General features: G+C 36.1%; 1 protein-coding gene across 1 annotated transcript; it reads left to right on the forward strand.

Annotated features, from left to right (window-relative positions):
* The first annotated feature begins 11,492 nt into the window (after positions 1-11,492).
* On the forward strand, positions 11,493-25,437 carry LOC113068011 (apical junction component 1 homolog). Its single transcript, XM_026240559.1, has 2 exons — positions 11,493-11,692; positions 21,694-25,437. Exon 2 carries the CDS (start codon positions 21,747-21,749, stop codon positions 25,041-25,043), a length of 3,297 nt encoding a protein of 1,098 aa, XP_026096344.1. The 5' UTR covers positions 11,493-11,692; positions 21,694-21,746; the 3' UTR covers positions 25,044-25,437.
* Positions 25,438-25,739: the final 302 nt, after the last annotated feature.

The raw sequence follows: 25,739 nt of genomic DNA on the forward strand, positions 1-25,739 counted from the left end.
TAACACCTGAGCAGTGCCACAGACTGATCGACTCCATGTCACGCCGCATTGCTGCAGTAATTCAGACAAAAGGAGCCCCAACTAAGTATTGAGTGCACATGCTCATACTTTTCATTTTCATACTTTTCAGTTGGCCAAGATTTCTAAAAATCCTTTCTTTGAATTGGTCTTAAGTTATATTCTAATTTTCTGAGATTCTGAGACTGAATTTGGGATTTTCCTTAGGTTTGAAAGTAAAAAGTGAAAGTGACGTGACATTCAGCCAAGTATGGTGACCCACACTCAGAATTCGTGCTCTGCATTTAACCCATCCGAAGTGTACACACACACAGCAGTGAACACACACACTGTGAACACACACCCAGAGTAGTGCCATTTATGCTTTGGCGCCCGAGGAGCAACTAGGGGTTCAGTGCTTTGCTCAAGGGCACCTAAGTCATGGTATTGAAGATGGAGAGAGAACTGTACATGCACACCCCCCACCTACAATTCCTGCCGGCCCGAGACTCCAACTCACAACCCTTTGATTGGGAGTCTGACTCTCTAACCATTAGGCCATGACTTCCCATAGTTATAATCATAACTTTTCAGTTTTCAGTTATAATCATCAAAATTAAAAGAAATAAACATTTTAAATATATCAGTCTGTGTGTAATGAATGAATATAATATACAAGTTTCACTTTTTGAATGGAATTAGTGAAAAAAATCAACTTTTTTGATGATATTCTATTTATATGACCAGCACCTGTATATATAGAGAGTTTATTTGCAAAAATTGATAACTTGAGATTAATTACAATCCACAATGAAAAAACATGATTTTTGAGAATTTGTTTTTGCAAATAAACTCTTCATGTACACACACACACACACACACACACGTGTATATATATATATAGTTATATTACATGAAAAAATAATATACAATTACAAAAACATTTATATTACATAAATATTAACTGTTAATAGATATTCAAGTCAGTGTGAAACCCATTTTAACCATAACATTTTAACCCATTCAATTTTAACCCATTTTGACTGTGCATTATTTGCATTGGGAATTAATTGGATGGAAAAAAAAACTAGTTTAAGCTCTACCTAAAAGGAATCAGGAGTTTGTGATGTCAGGTGAGAAGGAAAGTCATTTCATTTTGATAAAACACTAGTAAAATTAAGTTGAGGTTTTATGATTTATGATTTCTGCTTGCTGTCCAGTTATGAGAGTGGGCAGATCAAACCTCATCCGTTTATCTGGCAGCCATTTGGCTTTCGGTTTACCTAATAAAATAGTCAGTCAATGTAATATTTAGTCTTTTCTCTATATAATGCCTTCATTAGTTATTAGGAAAGATGACATATGGCATGCATTTGAATAATGATTTTCTAGCTATTGTGATAAAACTTGTTGATATTCTGTTTCTAAGTTGTTGCAACAGTGTTTGTGGTTTTTAAGGAGTTGCTATAAGAAGTAATCAGAGTTTTATTTTCTAGTTCCTAAGGTGATCTGGGTGTTTTCTAGTCTCTGTTCTTCTTGTCTCAGTAGATGGCTCGAGTCTCATATATGTGCACTCAGTACCTGTCAATGAACGTCCTTCCCTGTGTCTGTAATTACCTGCTGCTGCTGCAGAGCGTCTGCATTGCAGTGCTCCGTCTGTGGCTTTATCAGATCAATGAAGTCCCTACAGGTCAAAACACATTAAACACATAAACAATGTCCAGAGACATCGCCAGAGGAAATATGTGTGAACGCTTGTTTCATGACTGTTGAATATGACTGCGCTCTGATCTGTGTCATGGACTGTCGTTTCTAGTGTGGAAATCATTAGGGTCTTTATCTTTATATACAGTACAAAGAGATGTGCTCCATCTGCCTATTTAGACAGCATTAACCTGACATTTATGACTGTTAAAAAAATAATAAACCACATCCAGTGTGCAATTAACTACTTAATTTTTTTAATATTTTTTGAAAGAAATCACTTTCTTTTTTTTTTTTTTCTTTTTTTTTTTTTTTTTTTAGGACACGTTAAATTAGAAAGTGTTACATTCAGTGATTTTCAGTTCCCTTATTTGGTCATCTTCCTTTTCTTGTTTGGTTAATTGATTATTCCCCACCTGTCTCCATTCACCTGATTTCTCCCTCGTGTTTAAATACCCTGTCTTTTGAGTTCCTCCTGGTCCATGATTAATGTAGTAATGTTGTATGTAGTCTATGTTATCTCTATCGATGTTCATTAAACTCCTCTTTTGATTTATACCCTCCTCAAGCGCTTGATCTCTAAGCTAGCATACACACGACTGTAACAGATGGGACAGTAAATTAATTTATTATGTTGCATAAGATTTCTATTTCAAATACTGTTCTTTTCAACTTACTATTCATCAAGTAATCCTTGGGTGAATATGAATATGATTTTCAGAAAAATATTTTCAACTTACCTCCATTGATGATAATGTTTCATGAGCAGCAAGGGATGTAAAGAAAGAATGCCAGTGTAATGTAAAAATAATAATAAAGAAAATTATATATTTAGTAATATATAACAATAATATGTGCTAAACAGCTTAAACATTAGAAAATAAATAAAAATTATAAATATTCATATAATTGTAATATAAGATACTATATATAATAGGAAAATATTACATAATATATTCAAGAATTTGATTCTAAACAGCTTAACGTAAAGAAATAAGTAAAAAAAAAATGAAATAAACTAATTAAACAAAATAAGACAAATGTGATCTAAATATTTTAGGCTAATGTTTAACTCAATTTTAATTTTGTGATTTATTAAGTGATACATTTCTAAATGAAACAGAAGTGATTTGGTGCAAAAAAAAAATAGTTGTGAGTTTATTTTATGCATTGGGAATTATTTGGATGGACAAAAAACATACTGTACCATTAAAGGGGGGGTGAAATGCTCGTTTTCACTCAATATCCTGTTAATCTTGAGTACCTATAGAGTAGTACTGCATCCTTCATAACTCCAAAAAGTCTTTAGTTTTATTATATTCATAAGAGAAAGATAGTCTGTGCCGATTTTTTTCGGAAAAACAAGAGCCACTGGATGCGTGACGTGTGGGCGGAGCTAAAGAATCACGAGCGCCAGTAGGCTTTTGCGTTGAGAGCGTTTGGAAGTTGTGACATTACCGTGAGGAAAAAAAAAGTCATCCAAATCAAACCATTGCTAACAGTCAGATTCAGCCGTTTATTTATGATCCAGAATCAGATCCAGAGGCTGAAACTGAACGAGAGCAGCAGCAGCAACGACTCGCTCCGAGCGGGGCTCGAACCTGGGTCTCCGGCATGGGAGGCGGATGCACTAACAAGGAGGCAGAGATATTTTAAGCAGTTTTACTCACCGCCTGCGATTCCAACACACAATCGTGACCCTTTTTCGTTGGGATTGCATCATCCTTAAGAAATAAACGATACGCAAATCCGTCGTCAAACTGGGCCTTGTTTGTAAAACAAGCATCTTCGAAATGCAGGGAACAAACAAAAACACTTGCACAACTCCGTTGATGCTCTGTAAAAATAAACTCCATCCACTGGTCCCTTAATGCTATTTTTTTTGGTAATCTGTGCAGGGTTGTCTTGCCCTGGCAACCAAAAACACACTTCTTTTGTGACTTTTCGCGACGCTCTCGCTCTGATCAGTGAATGTCTGTGCTCTGCTCTACGGGAGCGCGCTCTTCCGGCAGACGTGCCTCAGGACCCATATAAGGAAATTCCGCTCCATCTAACGTCACACAGAGCCATACTCGAAAAAAACTTTCCGAAACTTGTGATAAACCGGAAGGAGTATTTTGGGAACAAAAATACTCCTTCAAACGTACAACTTAATTTTTTAAACTTTGTTCATGTTTAGCATAGGAATCCAACTCTTTAACAGTGTAAAAAAACTCAGTATGCATGAAATAGCATTTCACCCCCCCCTTTAAAAAAAAAATCTGGGCCCGTATTCATAAAGAATCTTAATGCAAAAAGTAGCTCCTAGTGACAAAATTCTAAGAAAATTCTTAGAAATGTGGGCGTTTACTCTTAAAATTAAAGAAAAAATCCTAGTAAAGAAAAAAGTAATTCAGAAAGCATCTTAACCCTTAAAAGAGGTCTTAAGGTCAAACTTGTTAGGAGCACAGACAAGGACTTTTAAGAGGCTTAAGAGTTTCTTTAGCAGAGGAGAAAATGGCAGAAAGATGAAGAGGCAGAAGAAATGTGTTGCAGACAATGGATGACAGTGAGTTAATAAGACGCTATAGATTATATAATAATTGACTATTTAATATATAAATTAATCACTACATCACTACACTACCTTTGGCAACTGGGAAAATGCAACAATACAATAGTGATGATTTGGGTTTGTCACAACCTTCTGTAAGCAGAGTGATCACACAAACAATTACAGCACTTTCAGAACATCTTATTGTGTCACAGTTCATTTCGTTTCCACTGGACATTCATTTTTTTCCTTCTTGGACAACCAACCAATCACAGTCTTCAAAAGATTGTGTCATACATAGCAACGGGGTCAACCCCGCCTCCTCACTAAGATGAACGTTATTGTCTTTTCCTTACTCAGAGTTGCTCTCAGATCGATCCCGAATCGCTCTTAAGCTAAGACTCCTACATAAAAGTTTTTAAGCTAAATTAAGAGTTTTCTTAGAGAATTCTTAGAATCTTTATGAATACGGGCCCTGGTTCATGGAGAGAAGTTGAAAAATGTTGAAATAAAACTCTTTTCAGCATTGATTATAAGAAACATTTTTAAGCAGCAAATCAGTTTATTAGCATGATTTCTGAAGCGTCATGTGACACTGAAGACTGCAGTAATGGTGCTGAAAGTACAGTTTTACATCACAAGAAAAACTTTTTACAGTATATTTAAATAGAAAATAGCTATTTTAAATTGCAGTAATATTTCACAATATTGTTCTTTTTACAGGATTATTAATCAAATAAATGCAGCCTTGGTTTGCAGAAGAGTCTTTCAGAAACATTACAAAAACACTGATTCTGTGGGAAGTGCTGAAGCTGTCTATACTGTTGCTATAGTTACATCCTCAGGCAAATGTGACTTCACTTAAACATCTAGATGGAAATAAATTCACTGAAGTTACTTATTTTTATTTTTATTTCATTTATTTTTTTAAACAGACATTTGCGTATCATTTTGCATGTTGATGTTAAAATAATAGGATGTAATTCAGTGGTTAATTGCAATCTGTAGTGCTTTTCCTTTGTAAGGTTCAAACCCCTGCCTCCTCATTTCACATCCTCACATTTTAGCACCACAAAGAAGAGTTATTCATTCATTTCATTCCAGTGATCTCTCGAGTGTCTGAATTCATAACTTAACAGACACGAGGGTGTCTTAGCCAGCGTCTCATCTTTCTTTGGTTGATGAGTCTGAAATCTCTTCAGTTCAGACAGCAGCAGACTCTCAAACGGAGCAACCACTTGATGTTATATAATATGTGTTTATGCTTAGTCCTCTGCACTTCTTAATATTTTTGATAACTGTCTTTATAATGTCTTCTGACAATTATTTATGAATATATACTGTTCAGAAGTTTAGGGACAGTAGGATTTTTTAACTGTTTTAAAGCCTCTTCTGGTCACCAAGGCTGCATTCAGTTGATAAAAATACAGTAAAATCAGTAATATTGTGAAATATTATTACAATTTCAAATAACTAATTTCTATGAGTATATAAGTTATAATGTAATTTATTCCTGTCATCACAGCTGTATTTTCAGCATCATTACACCAGTCTTCAGTGTCATGATCCTTCAGAAATCATTCTAATATGCTGATTTCCTGCTTAGGAAACATTATTATTATTATTATTATTACTATCAATATTGCTTCTTATTTTTGTGGAAACAGTGATTGGTTTTATTTTTCATGATTCTTTGAGTAAACAGTTAAAAAGAGCAACAGTCAATATTTTGTAACATTATAAATGTCACTTTTGCTGAGTAAAAGTATTAATTTATTTTAAACAGACACACACACACATATATATAGACACCATTTTTTTGTTATTATTATTAGCTGATTCTAATTATAGAATCCACTCAAGGTAAAAACCCATTTAACCATGTTAAAATTATTGTAATGCTTTGACCTATTGCTTTTATGAAAACATTCAAAGTGCAACAAGAATTCAGAGCTAGAACAAAAAAAAAATACTTATAAAGCACATATCAATGCCTTATTCTGCATGACCATGTTATACATCCCTTGATCTTAAACTCAACTACTACTTTACTAAAAGCAACAAATTAAGAGTTTAAGGGAAAAGTTGTATTTAAAAGTTAAGTTATACTTGGTCCCTAGACTAAAGTGTGAGCAAAAAAAAAAGATGATCGTTGCACTGTAGAAGATGCAACAGAGTTCATAATTCTATTTTTAAAGAGAATAATATAGTGAATATCTGAATTCTGGGGTCGATGGACTCTTTACTGCAGTAGCTCAGAGATATGAATTTATTTTTTCCATTCTCTTTCTATTCCAGCATGCCTAAAAACCCCCTTCATAAGAGTCTTACTGCTCCAAGCTGATCTGAGACTCTAGCGCTTTGATGTGAGCTTCAGACTGGCTCATCAGATACTGACGCCAGTTTGAGGCTCTGACTCACAAAACCAGCTGCTGAAGCAAGAGCAAACCAGCCAACAATCAGAGAGAGAAACATCAGTGCACAGTGAGAATGGAGTAAGGTGTCCAAACTCAGTCAGTCACTGTAGAGTTGAGCTCCTGCCCTAATTAAACACACCTGAAGCAGCTAATCAAGATCTTAGACAAACTACGAGACAGGTGTTCTGAGGCAAGCTGACATCATAGTGAAGGATGGAAACGAGGCTGTGAGGGACAGACTTACAGACTTTATACTGTATTAAAGTCCTAATTAACAGTTTTGGCTTCTGGGGTTTTCTGGGTGGTTGCTTATTGAATGAAATATGACATTTGGTACAATTTCTGATATTTATATGGCCAAAGTAAGATGGAATTCTGATAGTTTGTAATGTAATATAAAATGCATATAAATACGAGTTGTCACTTATTAATGAATTAAATTTAAATGTATGCATTCAGCAGACGCTTTTATCCAAAGCGACTTACAGTGCATTCAGGCTATCAATTTTTACCTATCATGTGTTCCCGGGGAATCAAACCCCAAAACCCCCATAACGCAATGCTCTACCACTTGAACTAGAGGAACACTGTAAACTTAAATAGCTGTGCGATCAAAACTGTAGTTTCTAAACATATAATGCAATACAATGATGATTGAGAGATGAACAAATTAATGTTTGCTTAAATATGTGTTAAAACATTTATGTAAATATGGTTTCAAGCAATATAATTTGACCATTTTACTCAGTGCCTTGTTACTATTAAATCTTTTTTAATCTATTTTTGATCTTTAATTGGCTGTATTTGCATTTTTCCAAAAAGCTAGGCTGCTGTAAGACTGTAAGTAAGATTCATTTTATTTTATTTTGCATATCAAATATGAGACGACAGGCTTTTAAGGGTTAATTAAAATCATGTGCATTGAAATGGCTCTGTAAATCTTTTTAAGAACAGTTCATTTAGACTTATACATGGATTTGATGTAGTTTAAGGGAAAAACAATTCCGTAAGCTATGTTCATTCTAGACCCAGAGTATAAAAAGCATCAACGACAGCTCCAGAATGATTTTGCATTGTACAAAAACGTTGTATCATCCTGCATCAGTATCATGAGATTTGTTGTATGAGCTCATTCAATGAGTCTGTTCTTATTCACAGGCTCATGTGCTGAGAAAGCACTTGATTAACAGGCAAACATTCCCACGGCGCGGTCCTGAGCGCTGAACAGGGCAGCAGCAGATCTGAAGAACAGGAGCTGTAAATAATGCATGAGCAGCATGTGTGCCTGGCGTCAGGGAAGCTTGTCACGTAATGAGAGAGGAAACACTTTAAAGTGCAGTGTGGAGAACCATAAGTGGACGTTCTCAGTAAGCATTGGGGAATTTTGACCTGAATTTTGAAGATTTATAATAAAGCAGTACTCAGCTGGTGGGTCATGACCCAGAAATGTCACTGACATGCAGAATTAATAACTGTTAAATTCAGGATAGCAATATAAATGCAAGTAGAAAACAGTATCCAAATCTGCTGTTCATATAATGCCAAATTCATTTGATCAGTTAACTAAATTAAATTAAATTTTGATTTAATTATGTAACAATAATTGGTCAAATTAATGACAAATATACAGTATTTAATTAATTTGTACATTTGATCAAATTAGTTAAGGGCATTAGATTATATTCATTTTGCACCTTTCCTCAGCAAATATTGCAGTGTATATAAAATAAAAAGTAATTTATTTAGTTAGTATAAGTGTGGGTAGTGTCAGTGTAATTTATGCATTTAATACAGTCATTTTAATGTAATTAAATAATATTAATTGTGCCATTTTCTTCAGCAAATATTAAATTATACTGTATATAAAAATATATATTTTTTATTTCCATAGTTGATTCATTAGTATAACTTACACATTTGACAATTTAATGCAATGGAATATTTATTTTGCAGCTGTCTTCACTAAATATTAAAGTGTACTGTATATTAAAAAATATATATTTATATATTTAGTTTGTTGTTAGCATATTTGACACAATAATTTAATATAATTGAATATATTTTTTACAGCTTTCATCAGAAAATAATACAGTATATGCATATAAAATAAAATCTATATTGATTTATTCAGTCATTTATGCATTTGACACAATATTATAATGTAATTGAAAATAAGATAAAATAAACATTATTATTTATTTATTAAATTATTTGTTTGATATACAATACTGTTATATTTGCATGAAGATAATTCAGTGTCTTTAAATTATTATGCCAAATGTGTAAGTTATTAAATAGGAAATAAAATAAAAAAAAAATGTCTTTGCAAGTACTGTACAATAATGGTTTTATTTGCAAATCGTTATACGTATACGTATACGTTCCTAGTTACTTATTTCACAGGTCGACTATGACAATTGTTCAAAGGTAAGGTTTTAAGGGGACATTAACAGATCATACAGTATATTCATGTATTCTACGTATCTGCATTATTTTCTGGTCTGTTTGCATGCATAAGCATGTATGATAAACAGTTTTGTGAGTGTGTAGCCACTTGATGAGGAGTTGAGAAGCATTGTGCTGAAGTTGCTCAGGACATGTGTGTGTGTTTTTGTGTGCATATGTGTGTGTGCTGCCTGCGTGCATGCGTGTGTGTGTGTGTGTGTGTGTGTGCATTGTGCTGACTGCGGCTGGGTTTCATATGTGGAGGATCAGTCTATGAAGCTCGTCTGCCAGTGTCCAGTGATCGGCCAGCAGGTGTTTGTGTCCTGTTCAGCACATTTCTTCCCTTCCTGGAGTCAAATCAATACAGAGAGCTGGAAGCCAGACTCAGTCTGCTGAGGATTGAATGTCCTCGTGTGAGCTGCGTGATGCTAGAGGGGCTTCAGCAGCAAGGTCAAGAGTAAACCCCATCGTTCTAACCATTGTTCTTTTTTTCTGTCAATTGTTCTGCTTACCATTCTTTCATTTTATCCATTCATCCATCCATCCATTGTTTTATCTATCCATCACTTCATCTATCTGTTGTTCTGTCTCACATTCTCTCTCTCTCTCTCTCTCTCTCTCTCTCTCACTCCCTCTCATCTCAGTGTACAGTGTACAGCAGCAGCTCACAAGGTTTTGGAAACGAGCCATAAAGAGGATTTCTAATGAATAAAATGAAAGCGCTGATTCATCTTGAAGCCATCAGTCACAGAAGCCTGAATGAACACACCATAATTACAGCGTTTTCCTCTAATGGATGCGAGTTGTTGTGTTTTTAATCGCTTTTTACAGCAGGCGACGTGTTATCAACACACAATGCCGGCTCATTTGCATTCTTGTACTTTTTTCACCAGTGTAAGGTCGTTTGTAGTGAGATGACAAGCCGTCCTGAATAAATACTGTAGGGCGAGGAGGATGGTGTGTTTATAAGCTGCTTTCACAGCTGTGTGTTTGATTACATGTGTTCTTCAGGTTCTTTGTTGATCTTATTAACCCACATCGCTCAGCGACTGATTGTCCCCACGGAGGTCCTTTAGTAGAATTTGTGAGTATTGATCTGCTCCCCATCAAACACTTTAACTGCCTGCCGAGACGAAGCTCAAAGCCCTTTAATTGCAATGGATTCAAGCAGCATTCAAACAAACATTCTTGTGCTTTTCTGAATAACAATAGAAGAGTATACAGTGCTTTTAAAGTTGTCATAATTGCTTCAATATGTGATTTTTCAAACATCTAAAACTGATACACAAATGCATTTTATAGTTTTTATTTATTTATTTATTTATTATTATTGTGGTATGTTTAATAATTGTATAAAGCTTGAATTATGTCTGGATGTATATGTGACATATTTCACAAAGTCGTCATGTGTTCCCCTTTTACAAATCTAGTAATTTGCATGTTGAAATGTAGGTTTGCCTAATAATAATAACAACAACATCAACAATAATTAGTAGTAGTAGTAGTAGTAGTAGTGTTGACTCAATAAACCACTAATTTGCTGCTTATTAATAGTTAGTAAGGTAGTTATTTAGTTTAGGTATTGGCTAGGGTTCAGGGATGTATATGGTCATGCAGAATGCAATGCCTTATAACTTAAGTACTAATAAACAAACTAATAAATAAACTATTATCAATAGGCATCTAATAAGCAACTAGTGAGAAATAGTGCCTATACTAAAGTGTTACCTTATCAATAATACAATTGCATAATACAAATATATTATATATAATTCTACACTAATAATAATATACTTATTTATGGTTCATATATATCATATATATATAATTGTTATTGAATTTTGTTAAATGTTATTATATAATAATATTATAATATATAATAAGAATAATTATAATAAAAGTCACATTTTAGCGGAATGGGGCTGTTATTAATAATAATAATAACAATAATAATTGGTATTATTATTGTCATGTATTTTCCCCAGTTATAGCTTATTGTAATGTCCAGATTGCAAAGTGGAGTTAGCTCACAAAACACTGTGGAGGGAAGTACTTTGATCTTAGTTCTTTGATAATACTTTGATCTTGTGTTATTTAGATGGTACACCAAGGCATTTCAAGGAATGGTAATACTGCAGTAGCTACAAATCTTGAAAAATAAAAAGTGGTTACACCATAGTATTGGCATTTGGTATCATTACTGTACCATGGCAGCCCCACAGTACTGTTTTGTCAGGACAGACAAGGAATATACAAACTTTCAGAGGTTTAATGTTCTTACATTTTACATTTTAGCCAGAGGCGTTTGCCCCGCCCCTTAAACGCGTACCAGTCGCGTTCGCTGCGCTCTTTTGACGCGTACTTGCCGCGTCCGCCCCGCCCCTTTTGAACGCATATTAGACGCATTAGTCGCCGGTGCTGAGGAGACGCGCGCGGATAGTAACGCCACAGATGCGCTCATCAACTAAGGCGTGAGGACGACAGGAGTCTCCGATACTACAGCCTCTTTCACGCCAAAATGCAACTCTCAGCACATTATAAAGCGTAAGCGCTGCGTATGATGGATATTTATGCTATTGGCGGATGGATTAACACGGTAAGAGCTTCGCGCGATCTGTGTGTGCAGTGCGCGTGAGAGATGAGCGCAGCTTTTCTGACATTGAAATTGAAAACACGCGCATTGATATTTGACAGATGACACTATCGAATTGCAAGCGATCAGTGCGGATGCTTGCAACGATCTGTCGGTATGGAAACGGTTTGATGTTGTAGGGAATCAGAGTTGCGCATGATGCTGTAGGTAATGAAGGCATTGCTCTTATACGTGAGGAATAACCTATGAAACCTCCAGCTGTATGCATCGCGTTTTAATGCTCATTTAGCGACAGTCTGCGACGTGCGTTCGAACAGCAGTTTAACCGCACTGAAAACTATGATCTTGCGCTTGCAACTTAAATTTAGGCCTATTGCATGCAACAGACGTGTTTCCCTAGTGTTCATTTGTCATGTGTGCTGATGTCATTAGTATTATGAAGGTTATGTAATGCAGTCGTGGATTTTTCGAAGTCAGGAGATGCATGGCCATGGCTGGGGATCCTACTAGTGAAAGTGAACTAACCTCTAATGATGCCTGATGAAATGGTATACTTGTGTCACGTGATGTGGGATGCTTTGGGGCTATACGTCATCGTACGATGGTGCCTAGAGACTGTAATGTGCATCGTTCATGCTGAAGCTGCAGTGTGCACCAGAGGTTTGCATGACACAAAACCTTTTTAGACACATCTAAAGGAATAATTTGGCATGCAGTGGATATTCTGTCATTAATTACTCATTCCACTCATTGGGATTTTTTTTTTTTTTTTCTGTAGAAAAAAACAACAAAAAAGATCATTTTTATTTTTTATTTTTTTAAAGGGCCTTCACACATCTCTTATCCATTAAAAGGACAGTTCATATAGTGACCATGGTTGTCAATGTGCAAATGATGTTTGGCCATCTCTTAAATACTTGTAACTTTATTTATCCCATCCTTGCAAAAAACAAGTGCACTTTAGCATACTTTTTGAGAATAGCATTTGTTACAGACATACTGTAATAAATGCAAAGTCGATAAAATAGTTTTTAGACACTTAATTGCATATTTTTGCAAACAAATTGATTGATTATGGTCATTCCTATTGATACTTGTATGTCATGGTTTTAAATATATTTGTAAATTCAATTATGATTTTGAAATGTAGTACTTTTAAGTATTTTAGTCAGTACATCAGAATAAGTGTAAACAACGATTTAAAATGCACTCTAAAGTAAACATGTAATAGTTTTATTTTTATTCATTTTTATTAAAGGTCCCATTTTTCCGCTTTTTTGAATCTTTGATTATGTTTACAGTGTGCAATATAACATGTGTTCATGTTTCGCATTTAAAAAACACAGTATTTTTCACACCTATCTGTATACCTATCTGTCATAAAAACAGGCTGATGACTTCCTTGTTCTATAAAGTCCCTCCTTCAGAAATACGTAACGAGTTCTGATTGGGCCAGCGGTTCCTGTGTTGTGATTCGACAGCAGCTGATCGTGCACTGCCCTCCTTGTAACGTGATTGGGCTAGAACACACGTGCTGGAGATGTATTTATAGTCACAGGAGCGTTTTAACTGACGAAATGTGCATGAAAATCATTTCGTTTTTTTGCACAGCCCTAACATCTAGTTAACAAAGCTAAACAGTGTTGCCCTTTGTGTAATAAGTTACAGAAACTGTTAAACGCACCAACTTAAATAATAAAATACACTTACCAGTTGTGGTCCATAAACAACGACTTCTCCAGACAAAGAGGGAACTGCTCCATCTTTCAAGAATAATCTTTGTGAGAATCTGACATTAAACTGATTGAGATTGAGGAAGCTGTCCTCAGCAAAATGTGCTGCACATAGTTTTACAATGTGCTTTATAATTTTCCGGAACCGAGTTAAACATAAATTGTAACCATTCATTTCCAAGTACAGCATCTCGGAGAAGCCCAAACAAAGATGATTGGACTCCGAAATGAAAATAACAGCGTTTCAACGACATGGCAAACAAAAACGCAGCTCTTCCTTCTTCTCCGTCGGAGCACAACAAAACCACGCCCCCTTTTTGTGAATTCATGTGGGCGGAGGTTAGTCAAAAAACTGTTTTAGTGATGTCATTACTGCAGGAACTAGAGGGATGTAGTCCAAATGGGTCGTTTTTTGTAGGCGAATTCTGTTAAATCAAATATCTCGCTTGTCATTGAACTTTGAGCTTTAGCATTTTACAGATATTATTTATACTCTAACAACAACATTACAAACTAACTAAAGTTTAAAACATAGGATCACGAAGAAGGGGACCTTTAAAAGTGTATCTAAGAGTGTTAAGAAACATAGTCATGAAAGTGGACTTTCTTTAATACATTTTAATTCAGTAGAATAATTATCTTGAATTTAATTGAATGATTTACATTTTAACCAGACTAACCAGCGTGGCATAAAAATATCTGTGTAAAGCCTTTTATTTGCTGCTTCTTCCATCCAGAGTAAAATTATTTTAGATCACAATTAATGATAATGTAATCACATTAAGTGTTTTGAAGTCAAATGAAAGCTTTGTGTGGGAACAGATGAAAAATAATTCACTCATAATGTGAAGTTGTGAAATTTTATTCACACTCACAGATTCAAATAGCACGTTGATGTTTCTGATACCAAGCATCATTGCTTCTCATGACAAAAGTGCAGGAGGATGAGATTTCAGAGCTGCAGCTCAGGGGACGGTTTTCAGTGAATAATAACTGAAATGTCACACAAAGCTGTCATGCTTCAAAAGACTGAATATACTGTAGTGCACAAGTCACATGGACTATATACTTTTATAATTATTTTGCTTGACAGTTGTGGCTACTGTGAAGTGTCATTATTTTATAAAATGCATAAATGTAAATATAGAAAAAACTGAATTCACCTATTGTTTTCCACAGAAACAAATAAATAAATTTGACAGAATATTCATTTGGATAAAGTATTTCCTAGTCAGTGTTGCATTGATAATAGTAACTGTTCACAGGAAGCACTGTTTCCTTCGCTCTCACTGGAACCTCATTAAGCTCAGTCAGAATTGCATTATGTATATCACTCCCTCTCTCTCTGTCTTTCATGCATGTGCACGGGTCGTCTCTTATAAATTACATGCACGCTCAACTGACTCATATGTTTCTATTTTTACACCCCGTCCAAAAGCATCCATTGCATTATTTGTGCAGCTTGCAAAAAGCAGAGAAAGGACAGAGTTTCAAGAGGACAGGTCATCAGAAATCACGTTCTGTGTAACTGTGAAAACCTGCTGTAACTTTTAAAAATCAAGACTTTCTTGCCAGCCTCAAAAGATAATATGAAGTAGTATAGAATATTATTATTCCAGTTTTAGGCACTTGTGTAAAAAGGCTGTGAAATGAGGAAGCTATCAAAAATATTGTCATAAATAGATTTTCTGTATCAATTAACTTCTATTAACGAAATAAAAATCAACATTTGGTGTGAGCATCCTTTGCGTTTTGAGTTTTTCTGGCTGATTTGCAGGAAGGTTTCTTTATGGCATCTTGGAGACGTTGCTATAGCTCTTCTGGATTGAGTTTGTTCTGTTTTTTTCGTGTAATCTCAGACTGATTGCATGATGATCAGATCAGATCTCTGTGTGGAGAAAACAAAAATCGCACTCGATTATTACAATTAATGACACAATGCACGTTTGGAAATGTAAACTTATAGTTCCTACTGACACACTAAAGCAAAAGATAGAAATAATTGACTTAAAACCATTTTTAGCTGCTGAAAATAGTGTTTGGCCACCACTGTATCTTGCCAAGTAAAATATGATGCAACTCTGAGAGGATCTCAGTGAAAAATAAATGAAACTATAAAAACGGTTTGCTGTGACCCTGTAATTAGTGCGTGATCTTATAGTGTCTTATAGTGTTATCTCTGAACTTCTCTTGCACTGAAGTCCTAATGTTGTGTTATTTTTAGCTTGTTTTATAAATGCCCTGGCATACTGCGATGTGAAAAGCGGTGTTATCTCCGCTCTGCCGATCGCATCTTTCTGGTTGCTCATATGGGTCAAGGAGCTTCAACAATGCGTGATTCAGTCAAAAGCGTTTAATTGAAGGGGTCTTTCTCACACACCAGCAGCAAGGTCAGCGGCTGCTTTCCCTGTGGTTATGAGTGCTTTGTGGTTACATGTTACAGTAGATGATGCACATGAAGTTAGCATTTCCCGCTTTTAGTGTGTCTACATATTGTCCTACAGATAGATTACTTGTGGATGAACGCCTGGGTCATATTTCACCTCAAAAACTGCTTTTTAAACCACTGTCATGAACATTTCTTTTTTTTTTGTTAGTTTTTTTGGCAAAAATGTCAAATTTTTTGAGATGCACAGGTCTCATGTCTCAAAATTCTTGTGGATCAGAAATCATGTTCTGGCTTGCAAACTGCTTTTTATGTTAATTACACACTAAAAATAACAAAGGAGCATTTATAAACGATTATCATCACAGTTTCTCTTTTGGGGTTAAATATGCCATTTTTTTGTGAGATGCACAAGAGCAGAGTCTATTGTTCAGATCATCTCAGACTGGTTTCTTGAACATGACAGTGAGTTCACTTTCCTCAAATGGCCTCCACAGTCACCAGATCTCAATCTATTAGAGCAGCTGTGGGATGTGGTGGAACGGGAGATTCTCATCATGGATGTGCAGCCGACTGAGTGATGCTGTCATGTCAATATGGACCAAAGTCTCTGAGGAATGTTTCCAACTCCTTGTTGAATCTGTGCCATGATTAAGGCAGTTCTGAAGACCAAAGGGGAATCACCCCGGTACTAGCAAGGTGTACCTAATAAAGTGGCCAGTGAGTGTATATATATATATTTATTTATTTTATTTTATCTATTTATTTAAGCAAAATTTGACATTCTATTAAGATGTGCAAGACTGCATTTGAAAGCAGAACCTCTTGTGGATCAAAAAATCAGGTTCAGGCTTGCAGGATATCTTCAGATGAATGATTGTGTGGAGCGTGTAGATTGAAGCTTTCATGACCTGCCTGTAGTGCGTCCCCAGGCGCTTGGTGGTCTGTGCTTGACTTGGCCTGATTCCGATTTTATGAGACACACTCCTGTCATGTTCATGAGTGAAAGTGGATTACAGAGATTAGAGATTGACTGACAGCACAGACGCTGCACAAAGACAAGGTCAGAAACTGGGAAGCTTTTTGCCTGGGAATATGATGGGAAAGTCAAAGCAGCCGAGAGGAACAGGGAAGGAGAAAAAGTCTTTCTGAAAATCACTTCTTCGTGAATGTTAATGAATAGATAGTTCACCCAAAAATATATATTCTGTCATAATTTATTCACACTTGTATTGCTCCATACATTTGGACTGTGTCAGAGCTCTTCATTTTCACATTAAATGAAGTCATTAATAATTTATGATTGTTCATGAATTTAAATAACTGTAATTATCTCTGTCAATCCAATTTTTTTTTACTTTTTTTTTAATGGTTTACAAAACTGCATGCTTCATTAATGGAAAATCAGTTTCAAATCCCTTATGTAAAAGTTGGATAAAACTAAGAAAAAATCTAATTATATTATGGCAATAATTATCCAGAATATATATTTTGTCAAGGGATCAATATGATATTTTAATACTTAAGATTTTATACTTAGATTTAATGTTAAGATAAATACTTTTATTAATCAAGGACGTATTAAATTGATCAAAAGTGATAGTAAAGACATTTATAATATAATATTAAAATAAAAATAAAATGTTTCTTGAGAAGCAAATCAAAATATTAGAATGATTTCTAAAGGACCATGTGACACTAAATAATGCAGTAATAATGCTGAAAATTCTGATTTAAATCACAAGAATAAATTATTTTTTAAAATATATCATTATTAATATTAAAAAATTAATATTATTAATATTTCAAAATTGTACTGTATTTTTTATCAAATAAATGCATCCTTATAAGGCAAATAAAATAGCCTTCTTTCAAAAAAATAAAAAAATAAATAAAATCCTTCTGTCCCCAAATTTTGACTCATACCGAAGAAATGTGACTCAGTTCTGCTGCAGGTATTTTCTATGTTAGATTGTTCATCAGGTAGGTCATGTGTGTGTGGAGGCCAGGGTATTGCCCGATCAGCCTGAACAGATGGTCGTACGGTAGAGAGCAGGTCAGGAGACACTGTCATCAATGATTGTTCACAGATCATGACTCTGATCAGCACATTTATGCAGTAGCCTTTCTACAATACATCCCATAATCGCTGTTTTTTCCCACATCGGCACTGATGCTTTTCTGTCACAGATCTATGTTTCTGCAGCATTCGTTTAGCAGCTCAGGCAGCAGGATTGGGAGGTTTTTTTTGGGTTTCCAAGCCTTTCACAAGCCTCCCATTGTCCCCCGCATCAAATGGGCTCATTATGCAAAATTAGCTGAGGGCCTTCGGCGAGGAATGGACCGCATTGGCATGGAAAGGCTCTATTCAAGTCTGCAGTGTTTAATGGGTTGCATTATGAGACTTGACTGCCATTGATAAGACTGAAGGGGTCTGATAAGAAGGGTCTGAGGAATTCACATCCAGAAATAATCACATGGTGTGTTAAAAGGCTTGAGAAGTCTGAGCAAGAAAGCACATGAAATGCATCTGTCTCATGCAAAGTGATCCATTTGTGATTTCAAAGAACTTGACACTGAACCTAATTGGACTGCTTTGTGATTGTGCATGTCTAAGTGTTAATTTAGTATTATTTCTTTACTATTATAGTATATATTAATATTTTGTGCATATATATATATATATATATATATATATATATGCACACAAACAATTATTTGTCATTTTGTTATATGCATTTGTCTTTTTTTTATTATTATTTTATATTCAGCTTTATTTTTAAGTTTTAGTAATTTTAGCACTCCAACTTAAACTTGTTTTATTTCAGTTGTACATTTTGTAATATTTCATTATTAGTTCATTATTTTACTGGTTTTGTTTTGTGCTTTTGTCATTTTATGTTGGTTTTTTTTTTTTTTGTCTAAAAGCATTTTAAGAATGTAGCACAAGAAAAATTTTTTTTAACTAAATTTCTTTTCCAAAGTGTAACTCTTGAATTTGTTATTTTTTTAGTGTACATAATATTAATAATAAATAATTATGAATTGGACTTACAGTGTATATTACTGTATCGCAGATTTCTAGGTTCCTAATCAAATGCAAGTAAATGTATGTTACTGTTCATGTGAAATGCTTCATACAAAAGCTCAGATTTTCTGGAAAATCATGCTGATAGCATAAATCAACTCTTGTACATATAAGCTCATAGGCAGGTTTCAATAGGCTGTTGTATGCATGCATTTCATACATGAAAATGTCTTTAGTCATGGAAATGAACATTTTAGGTTGCATTTTAGGGAGCGGTATTGGTTTGTCAGAATATTTGTTCTGGCTGTCACTCCATGGATAAACCACAGATTTCTATGCATTTCATGGATGCTTAATGGATGGATCTTTCTAATGTAGTACATTGTGTCTACAGGGAAGAGAAAAGCACCTATAGAGGAAACGTGTGGTGGTAAAGAGGCTCATATGTTCAATAATTCACATGCATCTGTAGCTCTGCACTGGGTTAAAAGGGTCAGCTGGCATCAGCAGGAGTGAGACGGCACACTACAGACACATTCACACACTTTACAGATCACAAGGTCAAAGGCCACGAATGAGCTTTACCAAGTCTTGACTCTTGTGAGGGCCCTTATTGCTGGAGATTCTCCTGTTTACCCTCATACCAACACTATATCAATTAAAACTGCATTATACATTATTCAGAGTGATCTTTCATACTTACAACAAGTAAAATATTTGGCAGTGGGGTCTGAATGGCCCGATAGTCAATAAGTTAACAGCAAATTTTAATTTTTGGGTAAACCATTGCTTTAATATATAATTTTGCTTCTATACGGAGTAAGAGAATGCTTGCAGTTTATTGCAGTTATAGTACGTTCATATTAGCCCAGTATATATTTACTGTAAGGCTCTTCTGCCATCCAGATCAATTTAATATTCTCATATTATACTGAATAAGTCATTGAAACAAAACTGCATTAAATTTTAAATTAGCCAGATCCATGAATAATACATTAATTGATTCATTCATCTAAAAAATTGCATTTTATGCAGATTAGATTCATCATTGTGTTGTGTGATTTCATTTGATATTAACTATTTCTGAATGTCACGATTTGATGGCTTTCCTTCATATATTACATTTAAAATAATAAATAATATGCAATAAGCTTTATTTAAAAAAAATAAAATAAAAATAAAAACGTGACTTGCATTAACCAAAAAGGAAATACTGCTGTATAGAGCTGCATTCAGCTGTGCTTCCTTGTGTAATTGTGTGAAGCTATACAGTGCTATCAGCTCTGTTAAGAGATTGAGGTCATCGCTGATAATAATGACAGCTTTTATGCTCTGCAAACAGTTTTTTCTTTGTTGTTCATTATTTTTAGTGCAATACATTTTTCACAGATTTATGAAACTATAAAAAAAAGATTTAAATACAGTTCATACATCTCTTCTATGATGAATATATATATATATATATATATATATATATATATATATATATTTTTTTTTTTTTTTTTTCAATTTAAGTGAATGTGGTTTCATAACCCTGAGACTGAAAAATTCGGAAATTTTGGGGTACATCATCTCTGATAAATAAATAAAAAATCATTTATATATATAAAATCAACATATAATAATGCATTCAAATTGGGTTTTCAAAAGCACTTTCCTTATCACCATCTCAGACAATCTTATGCCGTTGTCCCTGCAGTTTTACCTGTTATGGACTTGACAATTTTTTAAACAAATGATGCATTTTAAAACTAGTTAGGGAGAAGAAAATATCTTGCATTGAACAAGTCTGGTGACTGTGCATGTGTTGGTAGACGGTGGGTGTCCCATCACACAGTTACTCGATTGTGTGAGGCAGTGTGAAAAGCTGCCAGACTAATGCTGTGCGAGTAAACAGCATCTGGAGATAGTAATGTTTGTAGAAGTGTCAGTTCCTTCTTTACATAATGTCTGTTGGAGAAACAAGATGTGATTTCCTCAGTCTGATAAACTTAGCTGTAGGGAATGTGTAGGAGGTCTAGAAAACCATTTAATCTTCTTTTTAGAAGAAAAAACTTTCATGAGCTGGAACTAAATGTGAATTAAAAAAAGCTAGTAGTGCATATAATTCCATTAAACACATTGCTTTGTATCTTAAATGACTACATGCATTATTTCAGTTGTGTTTTATTTGTACAATACGCTTCTTCATGAAAAATGATTGCACCTGTTTTGCATTAAGCTTATGAGAATGACAAGATGTCGAAAAACCTTCAGAGAGCCTAATTTAGATTCAAGACACTATTTCTGTCCTGCCTTCATCCTGCAGATTTGAACTGATGAAAGTTTAATTTGAAACCAAGCATAAGAAATAAAAATGTTTAGAATTACGTAATCGTTCTTAAGCAATTTACCGTTCCAAGACTTTTTAAAGGTGAAAAGAAAGATTTTTGTATTAGAGATTCAGTGCAATTCTGTTGAGCCCTCACACTGTATGATGGTTATGAGATGATGTTGTTGCCAGGGGAAACATCATCCTCTGGCAGCCACCTCCAAATTACTTGCATACATCCTGCCAACATATTTGCTGAACAACACAATGCAGTTGAAGCATTACAGAATCAGAATTGGGTTTATATGCTGCCTACATTTGCACTGAATCTTGGATTGATGATTTACTACCCAAGGTAACCTTATACATGCAATGCTTATCACATAATGATAAACAATGTGCAGCTGTAGAATACTGAATATTGTGCAGTAATTGTTTACAATATTAAATTCAGGCTTAATATTATACATCCTATACTTAATGTGTTTTGAATGCAACTTGTACAATGCAATACTAATCTTGTGTTGTTTTCTTCATCTCTTGCAGGGAACCTTAACCTAAATGAATTTAATGGGGGAAATTAGAAGAGTTTCATTAAGATGACACGCACACATCCACCTGATATACTAGTATCAACGGTGTATCGAGATGTTAAAGTGAATTCCCTCTTGAACCACTCCAAAGCCTGTCATCCCTCAAAACAATGTGATTCCCCATCCATCAGCAAACTGGAGAACACTCGAAAAAGCAAAAGCAAAAAGAGGCACTGCCGTAGCTTTGACACTGAGTCTATGGACAAACCCCGATATCATACAATAGCAATGGAGTACCCATACCGAAGGGCTGAAAGGTATGCGGCCAATCCAGAGGTTGCCTGGAACGCCTTAGGTCGCCAACAAGGGCATGGACTCCATCGTTTTTCTTCCCCAGACATATTTAGCTACCGTCTCACTTCCCAGCCAATGACTGCTGAGATGTCTGGTGAAATTGCTGTGAAAGAACAAAAGAAGAGGACTAGATCTAGAAGTGCCTCATGGGTTCAGACCAGCCTAACTCCTGTATCTTTTGATGCTTCTCCTCCAGTGGCAAGGAGGGGTCGGGAAGCTCAAAGGGCACATCGAAACACTCAACCAAGGCCAGAAGTTTCCCCAAGAAGAGAGTCTTCCTATGCTGCCATGCGGTCACATGTGAATGAAGTACATCCCGTCAAATTGCAGCCGCAAAGGAGTGATACAAGCAGGTATTCCCCTGTATATGTGCCTGAAGGCTTTGATGAAGGAAGGCCAGAGAAACCTGCCACTAGTCCTCATGTTCGGTGCCGGGTGGACATCAAACCAGACGAGTCGGCCATGCAGCAAGGAGGCCGAAAGGCAGCTACACCCCATGTGGACATAACTTGGCAGAAGTATCCCAGCAGTGGCAGTCGGAGTATGACAGTGCCTCGCCATTTCTCAGCTTCGAGGACACCGACTCCCACTGACTCCTTCACTGGAGAGTACAGGAAGGCGGCGTACCAGTATTCCCAAAGTATGCCAGATAGCTACATGCAACCTATGGAGATCCCTTTGCAAAAGGTGGTCTCGCCTCGGGAGCCAAGGGAACACTATGGACGGGAACGAAGGGCTCATTCAAGCCCCAATGTGCCAACCAAATTTTTCTATGCAGAGGATTTGGGGAAGTATGGGTCTTCAGCTCCATCAAGGACTTATTATCAAGATGACCGATACAGCATTCCTAGCCAGCCCTACTCACCTAAAGTACAATATGTGCAAGATCCAAGGACTCACATTGTTCATACTGTACCTTCCCGGCAATACTATACAGAAGTCGACCCCTACCATTACCCTGGACAGCCTGTTTACCCTAAACCCTATGCTGCAAGTGAGCCAGGGGCGTATATAATTCAGACACCTCCAGCAAGAACTTTTTATGGCGATGACCCAAGGACATATCAGATTCAAACAGCCCCTCCTCGGATCTTTTACATGGCTGACACCTACACGCCACCAATGGAGCATCATATTCCTGCAAGGGCGTATTACACAGAGGGAAGAAGACATGCCCGTGTGGTGCAGCCACAATCAGAGGACTGGTATGGCTCAGAGGTTTCTGGCTACTCTAGCCATTACCCTTCCTTGTATGTTTCACAAGGTACTCCCACGAGAGTTAGACAAGATCCAAAGCTCACAACTTGGTATGCAAACCCATGCATGGAGCCTGCAAGAACCGTAACAGACCCAAGACCATACTCAAGATCTTGGGATAACATCCTTGATACCCATGTGGAGCGGGAACAGCCCGTACCCCGAGGGAAAAGCGATGAGAATCTTCTTTGTCAGGGGATACAAACTTCAAGTGAACGACCAAAACCTGTGGTTGTCAACCTTTCCAGCTCACCAAGGCGTTATGCTGCACTGTCCTTATCTGAAAACTCTTTGATTGACAAAAGTCCAACTGAGGCCAGGAGCTCTTCGAGTAAACTGTGGTTTGTCACACCTGAGATTACCATCACAGACAATGATATCAGACCAAGTAATCTTAGTAAATCAGAAGCACGCTCTGCAAGTTGGGATGTGCTGGATTCAAAAAGTGCCCCAAAACAAGAAGCCCCTCAACGTGAAGTGAAACCCCACTCTGGAGAATCCACCAAAGAGAAAATGCACAGCAGCACATCCCTAGAGCAAAGTTTAGAGCAGCTTGATGAGCTTCTAGCAGACCTGGTTATCGATTACAAACCTCCAGCCAGGACAAGTGAAGACTTGCTTGATCAACTCAAAAAGCTCATTGACGAAGAAGAAGCAGTATCTTCAGCAAGAAAGGACTCGATGGCAGGATCTGAAAGTGGCATTCCCCTTGACAAACAACCCACTTCAATAAAAATAGATCCTGACACACTAAGAGACACTGACGGGAGTTGTGACGGCCTGAGAAGTACAGAAGAGTGCTCCCCTGACCAGAGTCCCGATGAGGACGACACAATGATGTGTTCAAACAATAAATGCCGTCGGACTGAGACCTTGTTTAACGCCTGCCTCTACTTTAAGTCCTGCCACAGCTGCTATACCTACTACTGCTCTCGCAACTGTCGCCGTGAAGACTGGGACATCCATAAGGAGAGCTGCCTCTATGGGCGAATCAGTAGTGTGTGTCGCCACGTTATTAAGCACTGTCGAGAAACCGCAGAGGTCCATAAAGCTTTCTCCCGTATAGCCAAAGTAGGATACCTGTCTCGGGGCAGAGGAGTCTTGTTCTTGGGTTTTCCAAATCCAGGTTCGTCCACAAATTTCCTTCAGTTTGGACTTGAAAGTCTTCTCATGTCGCCAACATACTTATCTCTCCGTGAGCTGGAGAGCTTCAAGGATAACCTTGGGGAATATTGCAAGGAGCTCCAAGAGGCGGGAAAGGAATATGACCCTAATGAATGTTTTCTCTTGAATGTATCCATCGCTGTTGGTGATCAAGTGCCTGACGGACCGTCGCCAAGGGTCCAAGCCCCAACCGTCAGGAAATTTGCCAAGATTGCGCTTGCCTCCTACAGCCCAGAAAAAAAAGTCCATCGGAAGGAAAGCGACATGGAGACGTTGATCCTGACCCCACCGCCAGGTATGGCTGACATTGACAAGGAAGGTGAGGAGGGAAGGAAAGCCCGGGAAATCTGCTTCATCAACATTCAGCGGGAGTTGAGGATACGTGGGGTGTTTCTTCGCCACGAGTACCCCAATGTCTACCAAAAGCTCTGTGAGTTTGTTGAGAACAACAGGAGGTTCACGCCCACTACTATTTACCCTATTGATAAAAGGACGGGCAAGCAGTTCATGTGCATGATAATGGCAGCTTCTGAGCCACGGACACTGGACTGGGTAGCCAACCCACATCTCCTAGATGACATTATATAAACAAGTGCACCTTTTATATATGAAAGCATAGATCTCACTATAGTACATATCTAAATATACCAGGCTTATTTCTTATACATGTTTGTAGATATGTATTTTGTTAATGAAAAAAAAAATGTATTCATGTCTGCAAGGTCAGTATTATTCAATGTTGGAATATTGCCCATCAGATGTTGAATAATATGAATAATTCACACAGTTTATCCATCGACTTGATATCTAGTCCTAGTATTTGTTCATTTATGCTTCACTGGCAATTACTGCCATTGCTTTTCTGTGTAGCAAATCTCTTTTGATATTCTTTTATTGTTCATGAATAGAAAGAGAGAGAAAAACAACCATGATTTATTTTGGCAAACTAAAGAATTATGTACTTATTTACGTCAGAGCTGAATATTTTTTACTATGCAAAAAAAAAAAAAAGACCAACATTGTCCCGCAAAAATGTTGAAAAAGTTTTGGCTAAAGAAATATAATACTATATTTCTTTTTATCACAAAAAAAAAAAGAAGTGTATTTTTATGGATATGTTAATAAAGGCATTATATTATATTATATTATATTATATTATATTATATTATATTATATTATATTATATTATATTATATTATATTATATTATATTAACATAGTAAAAAAGAAGAAGAAGAACTTAATGCAGAGTAGAAACACGGTGCAAATAAAGGGCCATGGATTA

This window comes from Carassius auratus, linkage group LG30F (genome assembly GCF_003368295.1).
Source record: "Carassius auratus strain Wakin linkage group LG30F, ASM336829v1, whole genome shotgun sequence".
Taxonomy (NCBI): Eukaryota; Metazoa; Chordata; class Actinopteri; order Cypriniformes; family Cyprinidae; genus Carassius; species Carassius auratus.